This window comes from Phacochoerus africanus, chromosome X (assembly GCF_016906955.1).
Source record: "Phacochoerus africanus isolate WHEZ1 chromosome X, ROS_Pafr_v1, whole genome shotgun sequence".
NCBI lineage: Eukaryota > Metazoa > Chordata > Mammalia > Artiodactyla > Suidae > Phacochoerus > Phacochoerus africanus.
Genome location: NC_062560.1, coordinates 18,560,565 through 18,579,103, shown reverse-complemented (window position 1 = coordinate 18,579,103; position 18,539 = coordinate 18,560,565). Strand labels below are relative to the sequence as shown.

Below are 18,539 nucleotides of genomic sequence, written 5' to 3'. Positions count from 1 at the left end.
GCTGAGTGTAGAATTCTAGGTTGTGGATCCTTTACTCTCAGAATTTTGAAGGTATTGGTCCATTATCTTCCAACTTTTAGAGACCTTATTGAGAACTCTCATACTATTCTGATCCCTAATCCTTTTGCTAAGCAACTTGCTTGTTCACTATGGAAGCTTTTAGGATTTATCGCTAGTGTTCTGAATTTCATGAGAATATGTCTTGGTGTGACCTCTTGTGTCGTCTTTTTTCATTCATTGTCCTGGACACTTGATGGACCCTTTCCATCTGGAGACAATTGTCTTTCAATTTAGGGACATTTTCTTGTATTATTAATTTGATAATTGCAGTCTTTCCATTTATTCATTTACTTTTTTCCTGGAGTGCATGTAAGTTGGCTATTGGACCTTCTGGACTGATTCTCTTTATTTCCTATCCTTTCTGTTCTATTTTCCATATCATTGTCTTTTATTTTACGTCCTGGGAGACTTCCTTGGCTTTATCTAACTCTACTATTCCATTTATAAAATGTTGGCTATCATATTTTATATTTCCAAGTTATCTTCCTTTGATTGCAAGAACTTTGCCTTCTCTATCCCCTCCTCCCTCCCTTCCTCCCTCTCTCCCTTTCTCTGTCTCTCTGTTTTTGTGTCCTGTCCTTGTTTTATGGATGGAAAATCTTCTCAACATTCTGAGGATCTTTCACTGTTTCAGGTTTGTTTTGGTCCTTATATAATATTTATTTTATTTTATTAAAAATTTTTTATTCAGGTAACATTAGTTTATAACAGTGTTTCATGTGTACAGCATTATATTTCTACTTCTTTACACCCTACACTATGCTCACCACCAAAACCTTAGTTCCCATCCATCGCCATACACTTGACCCCCTTTACTCATTTTGCCCTCCCCCCTCCCACTCTGGTAATGACTACTCTGTTTTCCCTTTCTGTTTGTTTTTGTTTGGTTTTATTTATTCATTTATTTTGCTTTCCTGTTTGTTTTTTTGATTCCACATATGAGTGAAATCATGCAGTATTTGTGTTTTCCCATCTGACTTATTTCAGTTAGCATAATACTCTTGAGGTCTCATCCGCGTTGTCACAAATGGCAAGATTTCATCTTCTTTGTGGCTGAGTAGTATTTCATTGTATATAGGTACCACATCTTTATCCTTTCATCCATCGGTGGGCACTTAAGGTCATTTCAATCTTTTAGTGTTTTTGGTTGTTGATAAATCTTCTGTTCCTGTTGTACTTGTTTTTTCCCCTTAGTTCCTTTTTCTTGGTATGTTTCTGTCTCTTTCCTTCACAGCAGAAATGATTCTGAAATATATGTTGATCTTTGACTGTTGGTACTGAACACTGAGCCACCTAAAAGCCTTTTGGCCATCCTGAGAGCCTGGCAGGGCTCTGGTGAGGGGTGACGGAGCAGTGTCAGTTGGGTCCTGGCAGGAAACAGGTGCTGCCCTTAAAGTGGGCCATTGAGAAGGGTTTAATAAGGAATCATTTATGAAAAGGTGGGCAGGGTTCAGGGGAAACAGCAAAGACTAAATAAGTATGCTGTAGCCCAAGGGCAGAAGGAGGGAGTCATGTTTGGAACTCCACCAGGTCTCCACAGGGGAAGGGCAGGGGGCAGGAGCTGTGGTCTTCAGCACAAGGACACAGCCAGTCAGTGACATGAAAGGGGGGGCGCGTGAAGGGACTGTATCCCCTGACTTCTCTCTCCTCATCCCTGCCGGTGCATTGCACTGGATGAACCTGACACAAAGCCATCCATACTTCCAATGCCCAGAGCAGGCTGGAGGAGGACCAAGGGTGGAAATGGAAGGCCTTCTGCCTAGCTGCTATCAGTCTGGGTCCATCAGCAGAACACAAGTCATGCTGCATGTTTCAGATATAAAAGACCAGAGGTAGAATTAAGGGCTTGCTTGGGGGTTGGAAGAGCTGGAGGGGGTGGTGAGGGTAGAGGTCAGGGATGTTGCCCAAGAGGTCAGAGGAGCAGACACTTGAATGCCTTGGCCCCAAACTCCACAGTTGGATGCTGCAGCAATTCTCAAGAATCTCCAAGGAGATTCTCCCACCAACTGCTCCAGTTTACAGTGGCAAACTGCTCTCAACAGCTTAACAGGAAGCCACTGTGAAGCCCATCCGCCCACATGTCTGGTTTCCACAATCACCAGGGAACTAGTGTTTGGTTTCAGTTTCTTGTGCATCTGCATCTGGGGAATCTCTGTTCTTGGCCCCTTTGATTTTTCTGGAGAGGGAGCCTCCTATCCCCTGCCTGTAGCTCGGTCACTAGAGTTCCGGAAAGTCTTGGGATTCATGTCTAGTGGAGGAGGGTAAGGAGAGGACTGAGAGTCCAGCCACTCAGTATACTAAGGGAGACACTGTCCCCCTGACCACAGCCCTGAGTCTTGCCTGAATTTTGCTCAGCCCAAGTGCCCCCTTCTTGGGGTCAGCTGCAGACCCCTATTTGGTGGCTTCCTGCTACCTCTCATACCCTTCCCGGGCTGCCTTTTGAATGCCAGCATCACCTTGAAATGCCTAGTCTTAGGCTGTTTCCTCTCCTCTTCTCCTTGTCGTCGTGGGTGGAGTCCCTCTTTATTCCTTTATCATCATCTTTCTGGTATTTGAGGGGGAAAGATGGTGACACAAGTAGCCAGTGTGCTAGGAAGAACTAGAAATGTGTATTTCTTTAGACTGCTACAGGAGTTCCCGTCGTGATGCAGTGGTTAACGAATCCAACTAGGAACCATGAGGTTGCGGATTCAATCCCTGGCCTTGCTCAGTGGGTTAAGGATCCGGCATCACTGTGAGCTGTGGTGTAGGTCGCAGACGCAGCTCGGATCCTGCGTTGCTGTGGCTCTGGTGCTAGGCCAGCGGCTACAGCCCCGATTAGAGCCCTAGCCTGGGAACCTCCATATGCCACATATGAGCAGCCCTAGAAAAGGCAAACACACACACACACAAGACTGCTACAAATTGTCAGAGTAGATGCTCACTTTAAGCTCCTGGAATAATAATATTTGAATGTTTGTTTGTTCAATTATAGTCATTATTTATTCTAAGATATTCAAATAAGGAAAACTATGAGATAATATAACAACTTTTATAAGCAAACTTTTTCATTACTAAAATTATGGTCATTGAGGAAAATCTGGAGCAATGCCAGGCATCACACTAAGCACTTGGCAAGCATTAGCCCCTTATAGCCTCATGCCAACCCATTTTCCAGATGAGGAGCCTGAGACACAGCGATGTTCAGAATGCTCCCAAGATGGTGTCCCAGTTAGTACCAAGTGAAGCCTGAATCATTCATCCTCAGGCCGGGCACCTGCATTCGCTGCTGGCTCAGAAAATACAACGGGAAAGAACCAACTACAGCTATGTGATTCCAGATGAGCTTTTAACCTTTTGGAGTATTGCTGCCAAAGCTTTTAAAGTATTTTCTAAGTTAAAATGTGATTGTCAGTAAAAGGTATGTGAAGATAGGTATTTCGGGTTTTATCACTTGGTGTCATGTCATAAGTCTTTTGTATATGTAGAAATTTCATTCCAAGCATCCACTTAAATTTTACATTAAGGCCATAGAACAGGAATTTTCAACCATGAAAAAAAAAAACTGGATCGCTTTGTTCCCCTTCCGATGACTCTGTAGTTTCTAAGGGAATCAGACACAGCCGTCTTTACCTTGCCAGACGACCTGCCTCTCTCCTGCCAAGGGACATAAGGGCATTTAGCCTCTCTGAACTCGAGTCTCCTCACTCATAAAATAGGGAGAGTGACAACTTCCACTGTTGTCATGAGAATTGAAAAGAGGATAAAAGCGTATCACAGCTGCCCACTCCTCCATAAACGGGAGGGATTATCTTAAGATAGATTTTTCAAAAGATAGCTAACACACTGTATTTCTGTGTAAGGTTGAACCTTTTTACTCCTTTCTTTGGGCACTAAGAAAAGGTGGAAATATTTAGGGAGTTTCCTTGTGCTACAGTGGTTAAGGATGCAGCATTGTCACTGCAGAGGCTCAGGTTGCTGCTGTGGCACAAGTTTGATCCCTGGCCCAGGAGCTTCCACATGCCTCCGAAAATTAAAAAAAATAAATAAATAAAGGAAATTTTAGTACCCCCCCCCCTCAGAAAAAAAGAAAAGGTTGAGTCTCTATTTGATAGGCCACTTGTGTTGTTCACGGTTAGGAGAGACTGAGGTGTATATAAACCTTTTCCAAAAATTTAATTATGAACATTTGGCAAACTTTCCTTTCGAGATTGCCCTTTGGTCAGGACCTTGTCGGGGAAGGAACTGGTTAGATAGATGATCCTTGTTGGATCGCCTGAGGGAGAAGGCTGTCAGGCTAAAGGTCACCAGACCAGATCTGAGGGCAGCTGAGAGGGTGGCTGGGTGGGGAGGTAGCTCTTTTCCCCGAAAAGAGCTTCATCTCATTCAAGAGCATCTGAGAATTCCTTAAGCAATTGTATCAGGCATTCTAATTTCTTCCGAGAAGATTATGTAATATGTTCTCATAAAGTCCTCTTCCAGATAGGTTTAATATTTCACAATTGAATTTAGGAGAAAAAGAAAAGGTGTTTCGGGAATCCTCCAAGAAAAAAAGTCCTCCTCTCCCGAGGTGCTCAGTTTCTATCACTGGAACACTAAAGAGGGTTAGCAACTCAAAACAAACGAACAATGAAAGGCTGTGGCAATTTTCATGTATCTTGGTATCATTACACATTTAGAAAATGCCTGAAGGAATAGTCCATCAGAAGTTAACAGTGATCACCAGTTATCTCTGAAGTAACTAATGATGGTGAACTTACGGCAGATTTTCGCCTTCTATAGTTTATCTTTGGTTTTCTTCAATTAAAAAATAACAGATATGACTTTTTAAAATTGAAGCATAGTTGATTTACAATGTTGTGTTTATTTCTGCTGTACCACAGAGTGACTCAGTCTTTTATATTATTTTAAAATACTCTTTTCCATGATGGTTTATCACAGGATATTGAATATGGTTCTCTGTGCTATACGGTAGGACCTTATCGTTTATCCATCCCGTATGTAATAGTTGGCATCCACCAACGCCAAACTCCCACTCCATCCCTCCCCCATCCACCCTCCCCCTTAACCACAAGTCTTGAACAGGTATTACCTTTTTAATGATAATAAACACCAAATAGGTCTTATTGGCGCAGAGGTGTGTGTTACTGAGAGCTCCCTTGAGCCCCTTTTCATCACTGAGGATCAACGAATTTGTCAGATGACCACACAGGTCATCTGGGCTCTGGGGAGCTCAGGTACAGCAAGGTTCTCACACTTGAGCTGCATCGGAATTCCCTGGAGGGCTGGTTCAAACTCAGATGACCACCCCCCACCCATCTTGTTTCAGAAACTCTGCAGAGGGGTCCACAGTGTGCACCTCTAAATTCCCATGTGCCACTGCAGCAGCTGCTGTTGCTGCTGCTGCTCCTCCAGGGTTCACACTTTAAGAACCACTATGATGGAGTTCCTGTCATGGCCCTGTGGTTAATGAACCCTACTAGTATCCATGAGGATGCAGGTTTGATCCCAGGCCTTAGTGGGTCAAGGATCCAGCGTTGCTGTGAGCTGTGGTGTAGGTCGCAGACATGGCTCGGATCCCAAGTTGCTGTGGCTGTGGTGTAGGCTGGCACCAGTGGCTCTGATTCGACCCCTAGCCTGGGAACTTCTATATGCCCCAGGTGTGGCCCTCAAAAGACAAACAAACCAATCCCACTGTGGCCCATGAAAAAAACTCCAAAAGGGGACTCAAAGCCAAAGATGTATATAGACTCATTTGTATTATTTTAGAGATTCCACATATAAGTGATAGCATATAATATTTGTCTTTCTCGGTCTGACTTGCTTCACTTAGTGTGATAATCTCTAGTCCATCCATGTTGCTGCCAATGGCATTTCATTCCTTTTTATGGTTGACTAATATTCCATTGAATGTATGTATCACATCTCCTTAAACCAGTCATCTGTTGATGGGCATTTGGGTTGTTTCCATATCTCGGCTTTTGTAACTATGGCTGCTATGAACATCGGGGTGCATGTATCTTTTCAAATTAGAGTTTTGGTCTTTATTTATCCAGGGGTGGGATTGCTGAATCATACAGTAGCTCTGTTTTTAGTTTTTAAAGGAACTGCCATACTGTCTTCCATAGAGGCTACACCAATTTATGTTCGCACCATCAGTGTAGGAGGGTTCCCTTTTTTCTACACCCTCTCCAACATTTATTATTCATAAACTTTTTCTTTCTTTTTTTTGGTCTTTTGTCTTTTTGCACCACAGCTCACAGCTCATGGCAATGCTGGATCCTTAACTCACTGAGCGAGGCCAGGGATTGAACCTGTGTCCTCAGGGATCCTAGTCAGGTTCGTTAACCACTGAGCCACTACGGGAACTCCTGTAAACTTTTTCATAATGGCCATTCTGACTGGTATGAGGCGATAACTCACTGTGGTTTTGATCTGCATTTCTCTAATAATTAGTGATGTTGAGCATCTTTTCATGTACCTGTTGGCCATCTGTCTGTCTTGTTTGGAGAACATCTAATGAGGGCTTATGCCCATTTTTTGATTGGGTTGTTTTTTCAATATTGGTTTAGATGAGCTGTTTATAAATTTTGGAAATCTGCATCATTTTCAAATATTTTCTCCTGTTCTGTTGGTTGTCTTCGTTTTCTTGATGGTTTCCTTTGCTATGCGAAAGTGTTTAGTTTCACTAGGTCCCATTTGTTTATTTTTGCTTTTATTTCTTGTGCCTCGGGATACTGATCTAAGAAAATATTGCTATGATTTAAGTAGGGTAATGTTTTCCCTGTGTTCTCTTCTAGGAGTTTTATGGTGTTATGTCTTATATTTAGGTCTTTAATGTATTTTAAGTTTATTTTTGTATGTGGTGTGAGGAGGTGTTGTGATTTCATTGATTTAGATGAGGCTGTCCAGCTTTCCCGGCACCACTGACAGAAACAGACACACAGACATGGACAACAAATGTATGGTTCCCAAAAAGGAGGTGGAGGAAGAATAAATTAGGAGTATAGGATCGGCAAATACAAACCACGATACATAAAATAGATAAGCAACGAGGATATACTGTGTAGCACGGAGAGCTATATTCAGTATCTTATAATAACCTATAATGGAAAATGATCTGAAAAAATACATGTCTAACTGAATCACTGCTGTACACCGGAAACTAACACAACATTGTAAATCAACTATATACTTCAATTTAAAAAATGAAGAAAGTAAAAACAAACAAAAAGCCGAACCAAGGTAGACTCGATTTACTTTCCACTTTTGCCGCTGGCTGGCCTGTAATTATTTTTGAGGAGGGGAACTTGATTGGACCTGGCTCTGTATAAGAAGAGGTTGTCCTAGGAAAGCGTTTCGCCCTGCCCATAGGCAGACCCTGGAGACAGGGCGGGTTGGGTTCCCCACTGTGGCAAATACATCGAGTATCACAATCAAAGGAGTTGCACCTATTGCTTGGTTTCCCAGAGCATCCAAAAGTTATGCTGCCAGTAAAGTCACCCCCATGGCCTCCTCCTCCGCTTGGTTATCTCTCCATCTACTCAGCTTCCAAACCAGCTAACGAAATATTTCTCCATATCCTCCGTCGTGTTCCGTACCCTCTCCCCAGATGCACTGCCTCACCACATCTGTCAGATGCAGTTCATAAATGACTCTAGAATGTGATCTCTTCTCATGGTCATGTCAAGGCCATCACACTGCTCGCCTTTAATATCTCTGACCTGTCCATGTCCCCCACTTGCAGGCTCTTCTCCCTCCTCCACTCCCGCGTCTGTGGGCTGCTCAGTGACCTTCCTGAAATCAGTCTGCTAGGAAACCTGTGCTCCTCCCATTGTCAGCAGGGTCGCGTCCGCACTGGGCCTGGCACAGAGATGCTTGCAATCCGACTTTTGGCCACACTCCCGCCCCTTCCAGACATCCCACCCCTTGCCACATCATCTGTTCCCCAGACGCTGCACATTCTCACGCGTTCTTTCCTCTGCCTGGAGTGGCGGCTAACCTCCGCACATTTTGGAGACCCAGCGCCAGTAGAAGCCCAGTCTGTGGCGGGGCCTCTGAGCTAAACTTCTCCTGGAAGGTCAGGGAAAAGGGAAACTACTTTTGCACAGCAATCCCTGCTTTTAAATCTTCATGACCGGTAAGATCAAAACCCCTCTATTGTTGATTAGCTCCCACCTTAAAAACTGGCCTGTCAGGATGGTTTATTCTGATGTTAAATGCCAATTATTCTATTTAAAGTTGTATATATTTATGACAATGTGTAATTCACGCATATGACTTGCATTAACATTCAGTGCTTTTGGAGTTTTGGAATACCACTTGATGCACTTTTTAACTGTGAAAATGTTCTTCTTTACATAGGACCCGTGTAATCTTAGGGGGAAGGGGCTAGTAGAGTAGGTAGAAAATAGTAGAAACCATAGTTCTCGTTAATCTCCCAGGACTATTCTCTGTTCTATTTTCTTAGACAGAGCAGTACTGTGATAAAGATGCAGAAGGTTTTTAGCAAGATAGTCTCTATGCTGAGGCTCTTCTTGGGTGTTTTTTTTTTTTCATTTTTTTTGTCTTTTGTCTTTTTAGGGCCCCACCCATGGCATATGGAGGTTCCCAGGCTAGGGGTCGAATCGGAGCTGTAGCTGCCGGCCTACACCACAGCCACAGCAACACCAGATCTGAGCCGCATCTGCGACCTACACCACAGCTCACGGCAACGCCGGATCCCTAACCCACTAAGTGGGTCCAGGGATCAAACCCCCATGTCCTCATGGATACTAGTCGGGTTTGTTGACCACTGAGCCACTATGGAACTCCTTATGTGTTTTGGATGCAAGTTCCTGTGACCGCCTTTGAAGTCAATTACTCAGGCGTTCTTTGGATTTGTTAACAAGAACGCCTAGTCCAGTTTTCTAGCCTGATGGGAAAGCACATTTTACCTTCTAGTTACTTCCATCGTGTTTTCCTTTACAAAGCAAGCCTATCATAGTTTAGTCTTATAAACGATTTGCTTCTCTGATTTGACTAGCTTTTACCTCCGTAGCGCTGGTAAAACCAGTTCTCTTGGATCTGTTGCAGAGACTTCATTAAAGAAAGAGAAAATGGGAACTGAATGGGTCAGTCCATGAGTGGTTATCAAGCTAGGTCCACTGGATAGAGCAAGAAGTTATTTCTGTGGCTTGATCTGTATGATTTACTTTTAACCCAGCATACATGATACAAAGGAAGGCGGGAAAATCCTGTCTCAAAAACTGTCAGCATGGAGCCTTGACCACTCGCTTTCTGTGCTATCTGCAGGCTTTCTCTTAAATTTTACCCACCAATTTGAGAATTTGAGGGGGATCGTGTCCACATTAAACATTACCGTGGTGGAGTTCCCTGGTGGCTCAGCAGGTTAAGGACCTGGTGTTGTCACTGCTGTGGCTTGGGTCGTTGCTGTGGTACAAGTTCAATCCCTGGCCTGCTGTGGGTTACGCATGCAGCTAAAGAACAAAAACCAAAACAATAAAAACCAACCAACCAGCCAAACAAACATTACTGTGGTGGTCTCACTGGTGATTTTTCTCTTTCTCATATTTCTTTACATTTATTACCTGGAATTCCTGAGTAAGGAGGACTTGGCCTCTCTTCCTGATATATGTACTTACTTATTTATGTATATCCATAAGGATTTCGGACAGGCTTTTTTCTTTTTTTTCTTTTTTACAGCTGCACCTATGGCATGTAGAAGTTCCTGGGCTGGGGGCTGAATCAGAGCCACAGCTGCAGGGCCTACACCCTAGCTCACGGCAATGCCAGATCCTAAACCCAGGGATGAACCTGCGTCCTCACTGAGATGACATCAGGTTCTTAACCCGCTGAGCCACAATGGGAACGCCAAAGACAGGATTTTTATTCTTTGGATTATACTCCAATAAAATCATTGTTTATATTGTTACTTGGATTGTTCCGGCTTTGGCCTTTGGGAGCTCTTTCTGTGCCCTTTTGACCTGCCCATCATTTTTAATGAGCACTTCCTATTTTCTGGCACCATGAAGTTTTTACATTTCTCCATAAAACTCATCAGAAGCATTAGATGATGACTTTCTTTTGTAAAGCACTCTGCATGTAATTTATGTGAATGTAAAGATAGTATTAAAGGTTATCAAAGCAAAGCATCATTCATCACATGCAAATTACAGATGTCAAGTCCAAGAGCTTGTGCATGACAGGCTGTGAGCACCACACAGGCAGAGATAACTGCCTTCCATTGCACCCAAACTCTTACCACCAGCAGGCCACACAGTGGGGCCTTTTCAGTCATGTGACATCATTTTAGGTGTGACAGTTGAGCTACTCTCCATTCCTCAAAATGCATCATTTATTCTGGAAGGAATGGGAGTTCATGGGACAAAGACCCATATTAAATACAATTGTATTTCTCTAGCCATATTTGTGAGCTGAATTCACACATTCGAAATAGCGTACTAACTCTGCTATTAAAAAATACTCTTGTAAGAGGCAGGAAGGATGAGGAATTCTCCGTCTATTCTTGTCATAAGCTGGATTTAATTCTTGATTTTAACTTCCCTTGTGCTGGTCAGCAAAAGTGTCTCAAAGGAGGAATAAAAGGACAATAGGGAAAAATTCAGAAGAACCAAACAATAAATGTGTGTGTGTGTTGGGGGTGGTGAGGAGGATGAAGGGGAAGGAATGTACATCTTTGTAATTTGGAGCAACTCAGAATGTCCATAGTGTTTTGGATAGAGTTGATACAACTTACTTCACTTAAGGCATTGAAATTAGGGCACAGCTCGGGAATCTTCAAAAACTTTGTCTTGCTATCAGTTTTCCTTTTGTGATAAAATGACAGATTTGTCCATGCAGGAAGCATACCCAGATCCAGGAGCAGGGACAAAGGACTATGGTTCAAGAAGGAAAAGGTATGTCCTGAAATAGACCAGAGCCAAAACAAGACACAAAAGTTCAGGTCATCTGTCTTCGCCAGTGGGAAACTGGGAGAAGAAGTAAAGACGACTGTCTAATCCAAGTAGGACAGAGAGATGAGTAAGATTAAATGGGACATTAAGACAAGCTGATGACTTCTTTTTCTCAGGCCTCTAGAGTTCAGTCACCAGTTTGCCACTTTAGGTGTACCGGCCTTTGCGATGTCCAGGTAACTCCAGCCACAGTGGGTATCACCAGCAACATTCAAAGACTTTGGACCCATTGCCCTGAGAATGCACGGCCCAGCCAGCCAAGAATCCTCAGCCCCACATGCTAGTCCACTATAAGTCCAGCTCAGCTCTTTCCACGGTGAAACATGTCCAGGCAGTTTCAGGGGTCTGAGTCTCTTCAGGAGAGGGATCAGGTGACCCAGTGACTCCGGCCTTGGTGAAGAGAATCACTTCTGGAATTGGACAGGCCACAGACTAGTTTTTCTGGATGGGGTTCCTGAAAAAAAAAAAAAAAGTGAGATGCCATGGTGCCTGCAGCAGGTGTAATTGACTATTCATCTGAGACGTCAACATTTCAGGTTTTTATTTTCCATGTTCTTTAATCCCTTGCATAGGAGTCTGTCACTGATATTACTACCACCTTCTCAGCAGCTGTATTGGATGGGTCTTCTGCCCCTTGATGAGTCTCCTGTTTAGATTGTCCTGACACACATGAAACGTATTTAGAAAGACGATGCTACTGATCTCTTGTTAATAAGTCCCTGACTTTGAGGTTTTTTTTTTTTTTTTTTTTTAAAGCTAATGAAACAATTATAAGAACATCTTTCTGCAGTAATCCCAGGATGTAACCAATTTACAAGAGTTACTCCAACGTTCTAGGTGAGGTATAAAGACAGTCCTATACTGGGTAGGGTGGTGGTCAGCTTTTATTTATCACACGTGGATGCACCTACTCTCAGCTGCCTCCACTTTTTCAGGGGCCAATAATTTAATTTCTTAAAAAGATTTAATTTCTTTATTGTCTTATTTTCTCTCTTCCTGAATGTCTCCCATCTATTTCACTATCTCTTCCTACCACCAGATGGTGGAAAGGGAAAAGAAAATAACGGGATGGTAAGTGAATGCAGTGGCTATCAGAGTATGGCAAAAGGTGTGGTGTGGAATGGACCCAAAAAAGGAGCTTCTGAGTTACCCTTGAATTACCACAAAGTCCCTATTTTTATTTTAGTGTTCACTCAAGAGTCGGCTGCCCAGGTCTGGGGGTCTATAGGGCACAATGATGCCTGATGGGGAGGGACTACCTCAGTGGATTCCTAGGAACATTGCTGAGCAAATGAACCCCACTTGGACCAGGCATGGGGGTGCGGGGTTAAGGGTCTCTGCGAAGATCGGTGTAGGGTAATGCAGCCCCCCTGCCTCGCTGCGCCCTTCTCTTTCTGCATCTTCATCTCACAAGCCGAACTTGCACCTGGTCTGTGGTTTCCACGCTGCACTGAAGGGACATAGTATTTCTCTCCCTCCGTAGGTGAACCTCTTCTTCCCAACGGCCCCCGCTAGGAAGCCTTCTTCTGGGTTGCCTCGACACCCCAGGATTACCTGTCATCACCCTCAGCAGGTGTTCGGCCCCTCATCTGCCCATGGGCTCCCCTCCCCCAGCCTGTCTTCCACCTCCCGTCGCACCCTCCGGTCGGTTCCTTCCACCTCTTTTCCCACGTGCCCCATCACTAGGACCCCCCCCCCCGCTCCGCCCTGGGACCCTCCCTCCCCTCCTCTGGTCTCGAGGAGTCTCGCGGCATTTCCCGGGGCGTTAGCCAAGCCGCTGCGGGTGGGGGGCGGCCTCGCGGAGCTGGGTCCCTCCCTAGCGGGCGGTGAGGGGGGCGCCCGAGCGCCGTAGACAGAGGGATACCCCTGGCGCTAGCCCCGCCCCTCGAAGGCTCCGCCCCATCGGGCCCCGCCCCTCTGGTCCGCCCCCGCCCAGGCGGCCGCGCGTCCCCGGCAGGCGGAGACGCAGGAGCATCGCGGCAGCGGCAGCGGCAGCGGCAGCGGCAGCGAGGAGGAGGGGAGAGCGGGCGGCGCGGCCGCGGCTGCCGGGCGCTGGGCTGGGCGGCGCTTTTTTTTTTTTTTTTTTTTTTTCGCAATTTCCACTCGCGGGGAGCAGGAAACCCGGCGCAGCCGGGCGCAGCGGGCCGCGATGCAGCAGCAGCACGAGTCGCCCCGGGGCAGCAGCGGCAGCAGCAGCAGCAGAGGCAGCAGCGGGCGGCGCTGAGCCGCCGCGGCCGCGCTACCGAGAAAGAAGCCGGCCCAGCCGCCGCCGCGTCCCGACTCCCGCGCCCACATCCCGGCGCCCGGATTCCCGCGCCCTGATCTCGGCGCCCCGAGCCCCGCGTCCACCTCTGCTAACTTTCACGCTGCCTCGGCGGCCCGGCCCGGCTCAGCGCCAATGGGTGAGTGGGAGGCGCCCGGGTGCCCACCTCAGCCTGGGGGCGGCGCGTCTGTCCCGGGACCGCGGAGCCCAGGAGGGCGCCCCGGGGGCAGGGCCCCGGGGGGTGACAACGCCGTGGGCACCCTGCCTACCTCGCGCACCCCCACTCACTCCCACTCTCGCCCGCGTCCCTGCCAAGCCTGCTCGGCGCCGACGGGAACCCCGCGGGGGCCTGGGCGGAGGGTCGCGGGGGCCGCCTTGGGCTGAGGGATGTAGGGGGTGTGGTTGGCTTTTCGGGTGGGCGGGGAGAGTTTTGTCTTGGCCGTTTTCTCACCCCCGGCGCTCCCTCCTCTGCGCTGAGGACGCGCGTACCCGGAGCTGGTGGGCTCCGGCCCTGCGCCGGGCTCGAGGTGCCCTCCTGGCTTCGCCGCAGGGGAAGCTCGAATCTCGGGGTCTCAGGGCAGCGGAGGTGGGGGCGGGTGCCTTTGCCGGGGGCTGACGTGGTTGCCGGGGGGGGGGGGGGGGGGCCGGGGGACGGGAAACGCCCCAGTACCCGACCTGGCGGGCGGTCCTCGGGTCCCAAGCGCCAGACCAGCCTCCCTTGGCGTCCCTCTCCTTTCTGGCCCTGACCCCCTCTCTGCCTGCCTGCCTTTCTCCAGCCTGGCAAGCTCTCCCCTCGGTGATGCTCAAAGGCCACTTACCTCACCCTCTAAGTCTGCAGGGATGGTTAAAACTGGAAACGGTGACCCAGTCCTTGATTTACTGATCAAAGATCAGTTCCAAGTAGGCAACTAACTGTTAGGCCCCCTGGATCCCACCTGGTATAAACCCCAGAATATTGGAGGCACGTTGCCCAGAAGACCTGGCACTTTATTGGGCATTGGACTTGAGATTGCTGGAGCCATTAAACATTTGGCCCACCCAGGTAATATTCTTGCTGGCAGCCAGTCTGTTTTTCATGCCTCTGGCAGATTACTTTGGGGGTGTTTCTAGGCCAAGCACAGAAAGACTGTAGATTATAATAAATCATAATGAAGTGAGGCCTTTCTGTGTTCAGGTCATAGGATTCAGGTAGGTGAGTCAGACAGTGATTGGCCAGCAGTCTCAGGAGGCTTGTGAAGACAGATTCACTGGAAAAGAGGGGGTTCAACCCTGTCAGTTGTTGACAGGCAAAGATAAAATCCTATTTGTGGTTATTTGTCAAAAATGGTTTTCCTTTTCCAAAGTGGTGACCATCAACTTCAATGTCACTTTTTTCTTAGTGCCCTTCTCTGATCCCTGCACCACCCCAAGTCTAAATTAGTTCCTCTCTGATACTCTTTCTCCTATAGCATTTTTTAAAGAAAAGCACTCTTTGGCGTTCCCGTTATGGTTCAGTGGGTTACGAACCCGTCTAGTATCCATGAGGATGCGAGTTCGATCCCTGGCCTCGCTCATTGGGTTAAGGATCTGGTTTTGCTGTGAGCTGTGGTGTAGGTCGCAGACGCCGCTCAGATCCCACGTTGCTGTGACTGTGGTGTAGGTCGCTGGCTACAGCTCTTGTTGGACCCCTAGCCTCAGAACTTCCATATACTGTGGGTGCAGCCCCAAAAAGAAAAAGCAAAAAACAAAACAATGTTTCGTATTTGTTTGAGTTTAACTTTTCTGTCCCCTACTGTAAGCTCCATGACCATGGGCACAGTGCTGTGTTGTACTGTTTTGTTCTGCAGAGTTTTTTTTTTTTTTTTTTTTTTTATGCCTGGCAAGGAGCAGGTCCTAGATAAATATTTATTGAATGAATGAATGAATGAATGAATGATGGAGTAGGCAACCCTCTTACTCTGTGGAAGGCAAAACACTTAGCTTGGCACTCTTGTTCTGCTTTGGCACCTAATAAGATGATTTAGTTCATGAACGAAGTGTGTAACATCACCCATCACTTTCATAACAGAACAGATGGGTTTCTTCTGAGGTAACCAAAAATGTTGTTTTGATCACCTTTGGTTTTATGTGGATCACCTAGAGGGTTGCCCCCCGCAAAAGAGAAATCAGCTCCAAATGTCTTCTCCTGTGGCCGGTCTGTGCTCTCTTTATTTCAGTGGGAAGAGGACGGAGTTCTGTTTAAAGAAGAAACAGACCTGTTTATCACTCAAATCTGAACTGTTTTCATTATCCAGAACCTCCTGAGAAAATTAGAGAATGTTTCTGCAGCTAATAGTCCTTTCAGGCTTGATCTTTTTTTTTTTTTTTTTTAATACTGTAACCATTACAAAAGGGAGGGGGCACCGCAAATGATTTTCATTTATTGATTTATTCTGGCGTTTAGAGTGGGATTTGAGATGCTCCTGGTTGTTTGGGGCTAAAGATCATGTGCTTTTTTCTAAAGCATCTTCAACCGTGTATTTGTGATGAAGTACAGGTGTTTAACAATTGGTTCTGTGTGTCTCTTGATGGAGCCACCTAAGAGAAACCTGCTGTTTCTGAAGCAGGTGTACACACAGGCACATGGCCCTTCCCCATTCCTCCGTATCTCTTTGGTTTTCAGGAGATTTGGCCAGTTTCTCAATTTGATACACTTGCATTCTTATTGGGCCCGATAGTCAGTTTTCCGTTGATGGATAACACAATAAACCTGTTACGTAGTCTCTGATCTCAAAAACAACTGAAAAGCATCAAATCCCCAGCCCTGAAATGAAGTCAATTAGTTGTGAAATGGCCTCTTACAAAAGCCCACTCCCAATGTGCCCTCTGAGCTTTCGGGGAGATGCCCTCAGTGCCAGATGCAGGGAAAGGCTCTTGTAATTACAACTGCACAAATATTATTACAACCGAAATCTGTGAGTCGTGGAGGATCTGCAAGCCCAGCAAAGGATTTCTGTTTAACGAATTCCAGAGTAACAACAAAGTTCGAACTGTCTTGAGCAGGGTATTGTATTGGTGGTGGTAGACCGCTTTATGCTGAATCAACGAAAGCGAAAATGAACATAACATGTTGGCTTCCACAGACAGGCTCGAGTTAGAAATGGAAGAAAAGGCTCCACCGTTATTGATCAGGACCTTTTTCCCTTCCCCCTTTCCGTCTATGGCAAAGCCTGGCTACCCTCCTGCTTGCAACAGACCTTGGTTGTTCCTTCTCTGGCCCCTTCATTTCTTCTTGTGTTACTGATGTTCTCTCATCACCTCTCGTATTCGTAATTGTTTTAAAGTTGGTTGCACACCGTAGTCAGTACTCATCCATTTATCCATCTGTCCAGTACTTATTGACCTGCTTTGTGCCTGGTGTTGTGCTAGGAACAGGCACACAGCACACACAGACCTGCCGGCTTGGGCTTCTTGGTCTAGTGGAAGAGGCAGATTTGAGTGCAGTACGTGTGCCAATATGTCATTATAAGCCATGGTGAGTGGTGTTCAAGGAGATGAGAGAGGGGTGTCTGACTTAGGCTGCAGAGGGGTAAGGAGAGTGTCTTGGAGTAGATTGTGTTTGCCTGGAAATCTGAAAGTTGAGTAGGAGCCGTCACCACCCTCCACTCCCCCCCCCCCCCCCCGCTCCTGCCCCGTAGGGGACACCTGTAGGGGAACAGCCAGCCAAAAATGCATCCTTGTAGGGGGCGGTCAGGGAAGGACCACACGTAGGACTGGGGCCTGGGTCAGGTGCTTTGTGCAGCGTTGAAGGAAGCCGAGCCTTGCTCTGGTTTGGTGCCATCAGGAAGCACCGGTGAGCCCTGACCTGGTGGCTTAGTAATGTCATTGAGAAGCTGGAAGACCAGACAAAGCCTCGGTTTGGTGAAGGAGCAGCAGTTGCTCAGGGGAGCCAGGACCCAGGGACACTGGGTGACTTTGGTGGTTGGGACAAATTCCTGCTTTGTCTGTGTTCTGACATGATGACGGAGTGGCTTTGTTTTTGTCTTGTTCCATCCTGGTCACACGGTGACCTTGTGTGAGGTTGGGGTTCTGGGGAATCGCTTACGTTCAGCAGGAGAGGGCCCGGCCAGCTCCCGACAGATGCTGGGGGCTACTTTTCTCTGTCTTGAGTTAACTACACGATGAGTGGGGCAGGGAGTAGGCGATGGTGGTAGGGAGAGAACGGCTGTCTAGGTATATTCAGGGCCGACTTCCTTGATATTGGCCATCTCCAGTCTAGGGACTGTGGTTCAGCATTCGCAGAAGGGGCAACTGGCATGCCGTTCTCAGGAAGAGATCCAGAAGAACAGAGCAAGCTGCCAAGAACCAAGAAATAGCATTGCTCTTAATGGGAAAGATGCAGGGCAGGAAAGTACTGGAATCCTTTCACTGTGAGAGAAGGAAGGTCACTAATACTGTGGTTCTCAGAATGTGGTCCCTGGGCTAGCAGCCTCAGCCTCTGGGGGTCCTGGAAAGATACCAATTCTGGGGCCCCAATTTTACCTACTGAGTCAGGAACTCAGGGGGTGGAGCCCAGCAATCTGTGTATCAATGAGCCCTGCCCCCTGCCCCCCGGGACTTCTGATGCGTGGTCAAGTGTAGAACCTCATTGCCTTGAAGAAGAGGGAACTGGGTTCCAGAGTGCGGGGGTCCACGGGCACTCTGGTCATAAAATAAGATGCTCTTCTAAGTGACGCAAGACCTCAGAAAAGGAGAAAAATGTGCTCCTAGTTCAGGACCACCCCTTCCTGAAGTTACTAGAACAGTTCAGTGTTGATTCATCCATGAATCCAGTCCAAGTCCGATCTCCAACACCTGGGGATTAGTGGCAGTAGCTGGCCCACCTTGGTGTTAGTCACTTGGGCTTTTACCGGAGGATTGCACAAGTCTTTCTTCACCATAATCCTTGCCCCCGCCACATTCTCTTTCGAAGGGATATTAAAAGTAGATTGTTAGCATTATTAGGGTTTTGATGTGTGTGATTTCTATACCTGGTGCCTGTATTGGTTTCCAGTTGCTGCTGTAACAAATGACCGCGCACTTGGTGCCTCAAACGTCACTGGTTTATTGTCTTCAAGTTCCAGAGGTCAGAAGTCTAACCCAGGTCTCACTGGGCTGAGACCAGGGTGTTGGCAGGACTGCCTTCCTTCTGGAGGCCTAGGGAAGAATCCCTTTTCTGTTGTTTTCCCCCTTCTAGGGCCCGCCCACTTTCCTTGCTCATGGCCCCCTTCCTCCTCCTGATTGCTCTGCGACTGATCATTCTG

The 18,539-nt window shown here is 46.9% G+C and overlaps 1 protein-coding gene across 7 annotated transcripts in view; it reads left to right on the top strand.

Annotated features, from left to right (window-relative positions):
* Positions 1-13,106: 13,106 nt before the first annotated feature.
* Positions 13,107-18,539, top strand: part of SH3KBP1 (SH3 domain containing kinase binding protein 1) — a 340,925-nt gene continuing 335,492 nt past the window's right edge. For 2 of the 7 annotated variants that reach the window (XM_047764118.1, XM_047764112.1), the window contains exon 1: positions 13,107-13,417. In XM_047764118.1, coding sequence (XP_047620074.1) covers positions 13,414-13,417 — 4 coding nt within the window. In that variant the 5' untranslated portion in view covers positions 13,107-13,413. The remainder of the gene's footprint in view (positions 13,418-18,539) is intronic. The other 5 variants (XR_007132781.1, XM_047764115.1, XM_047764122.1 and 2 more) reach the window with 4 other exon arrangements.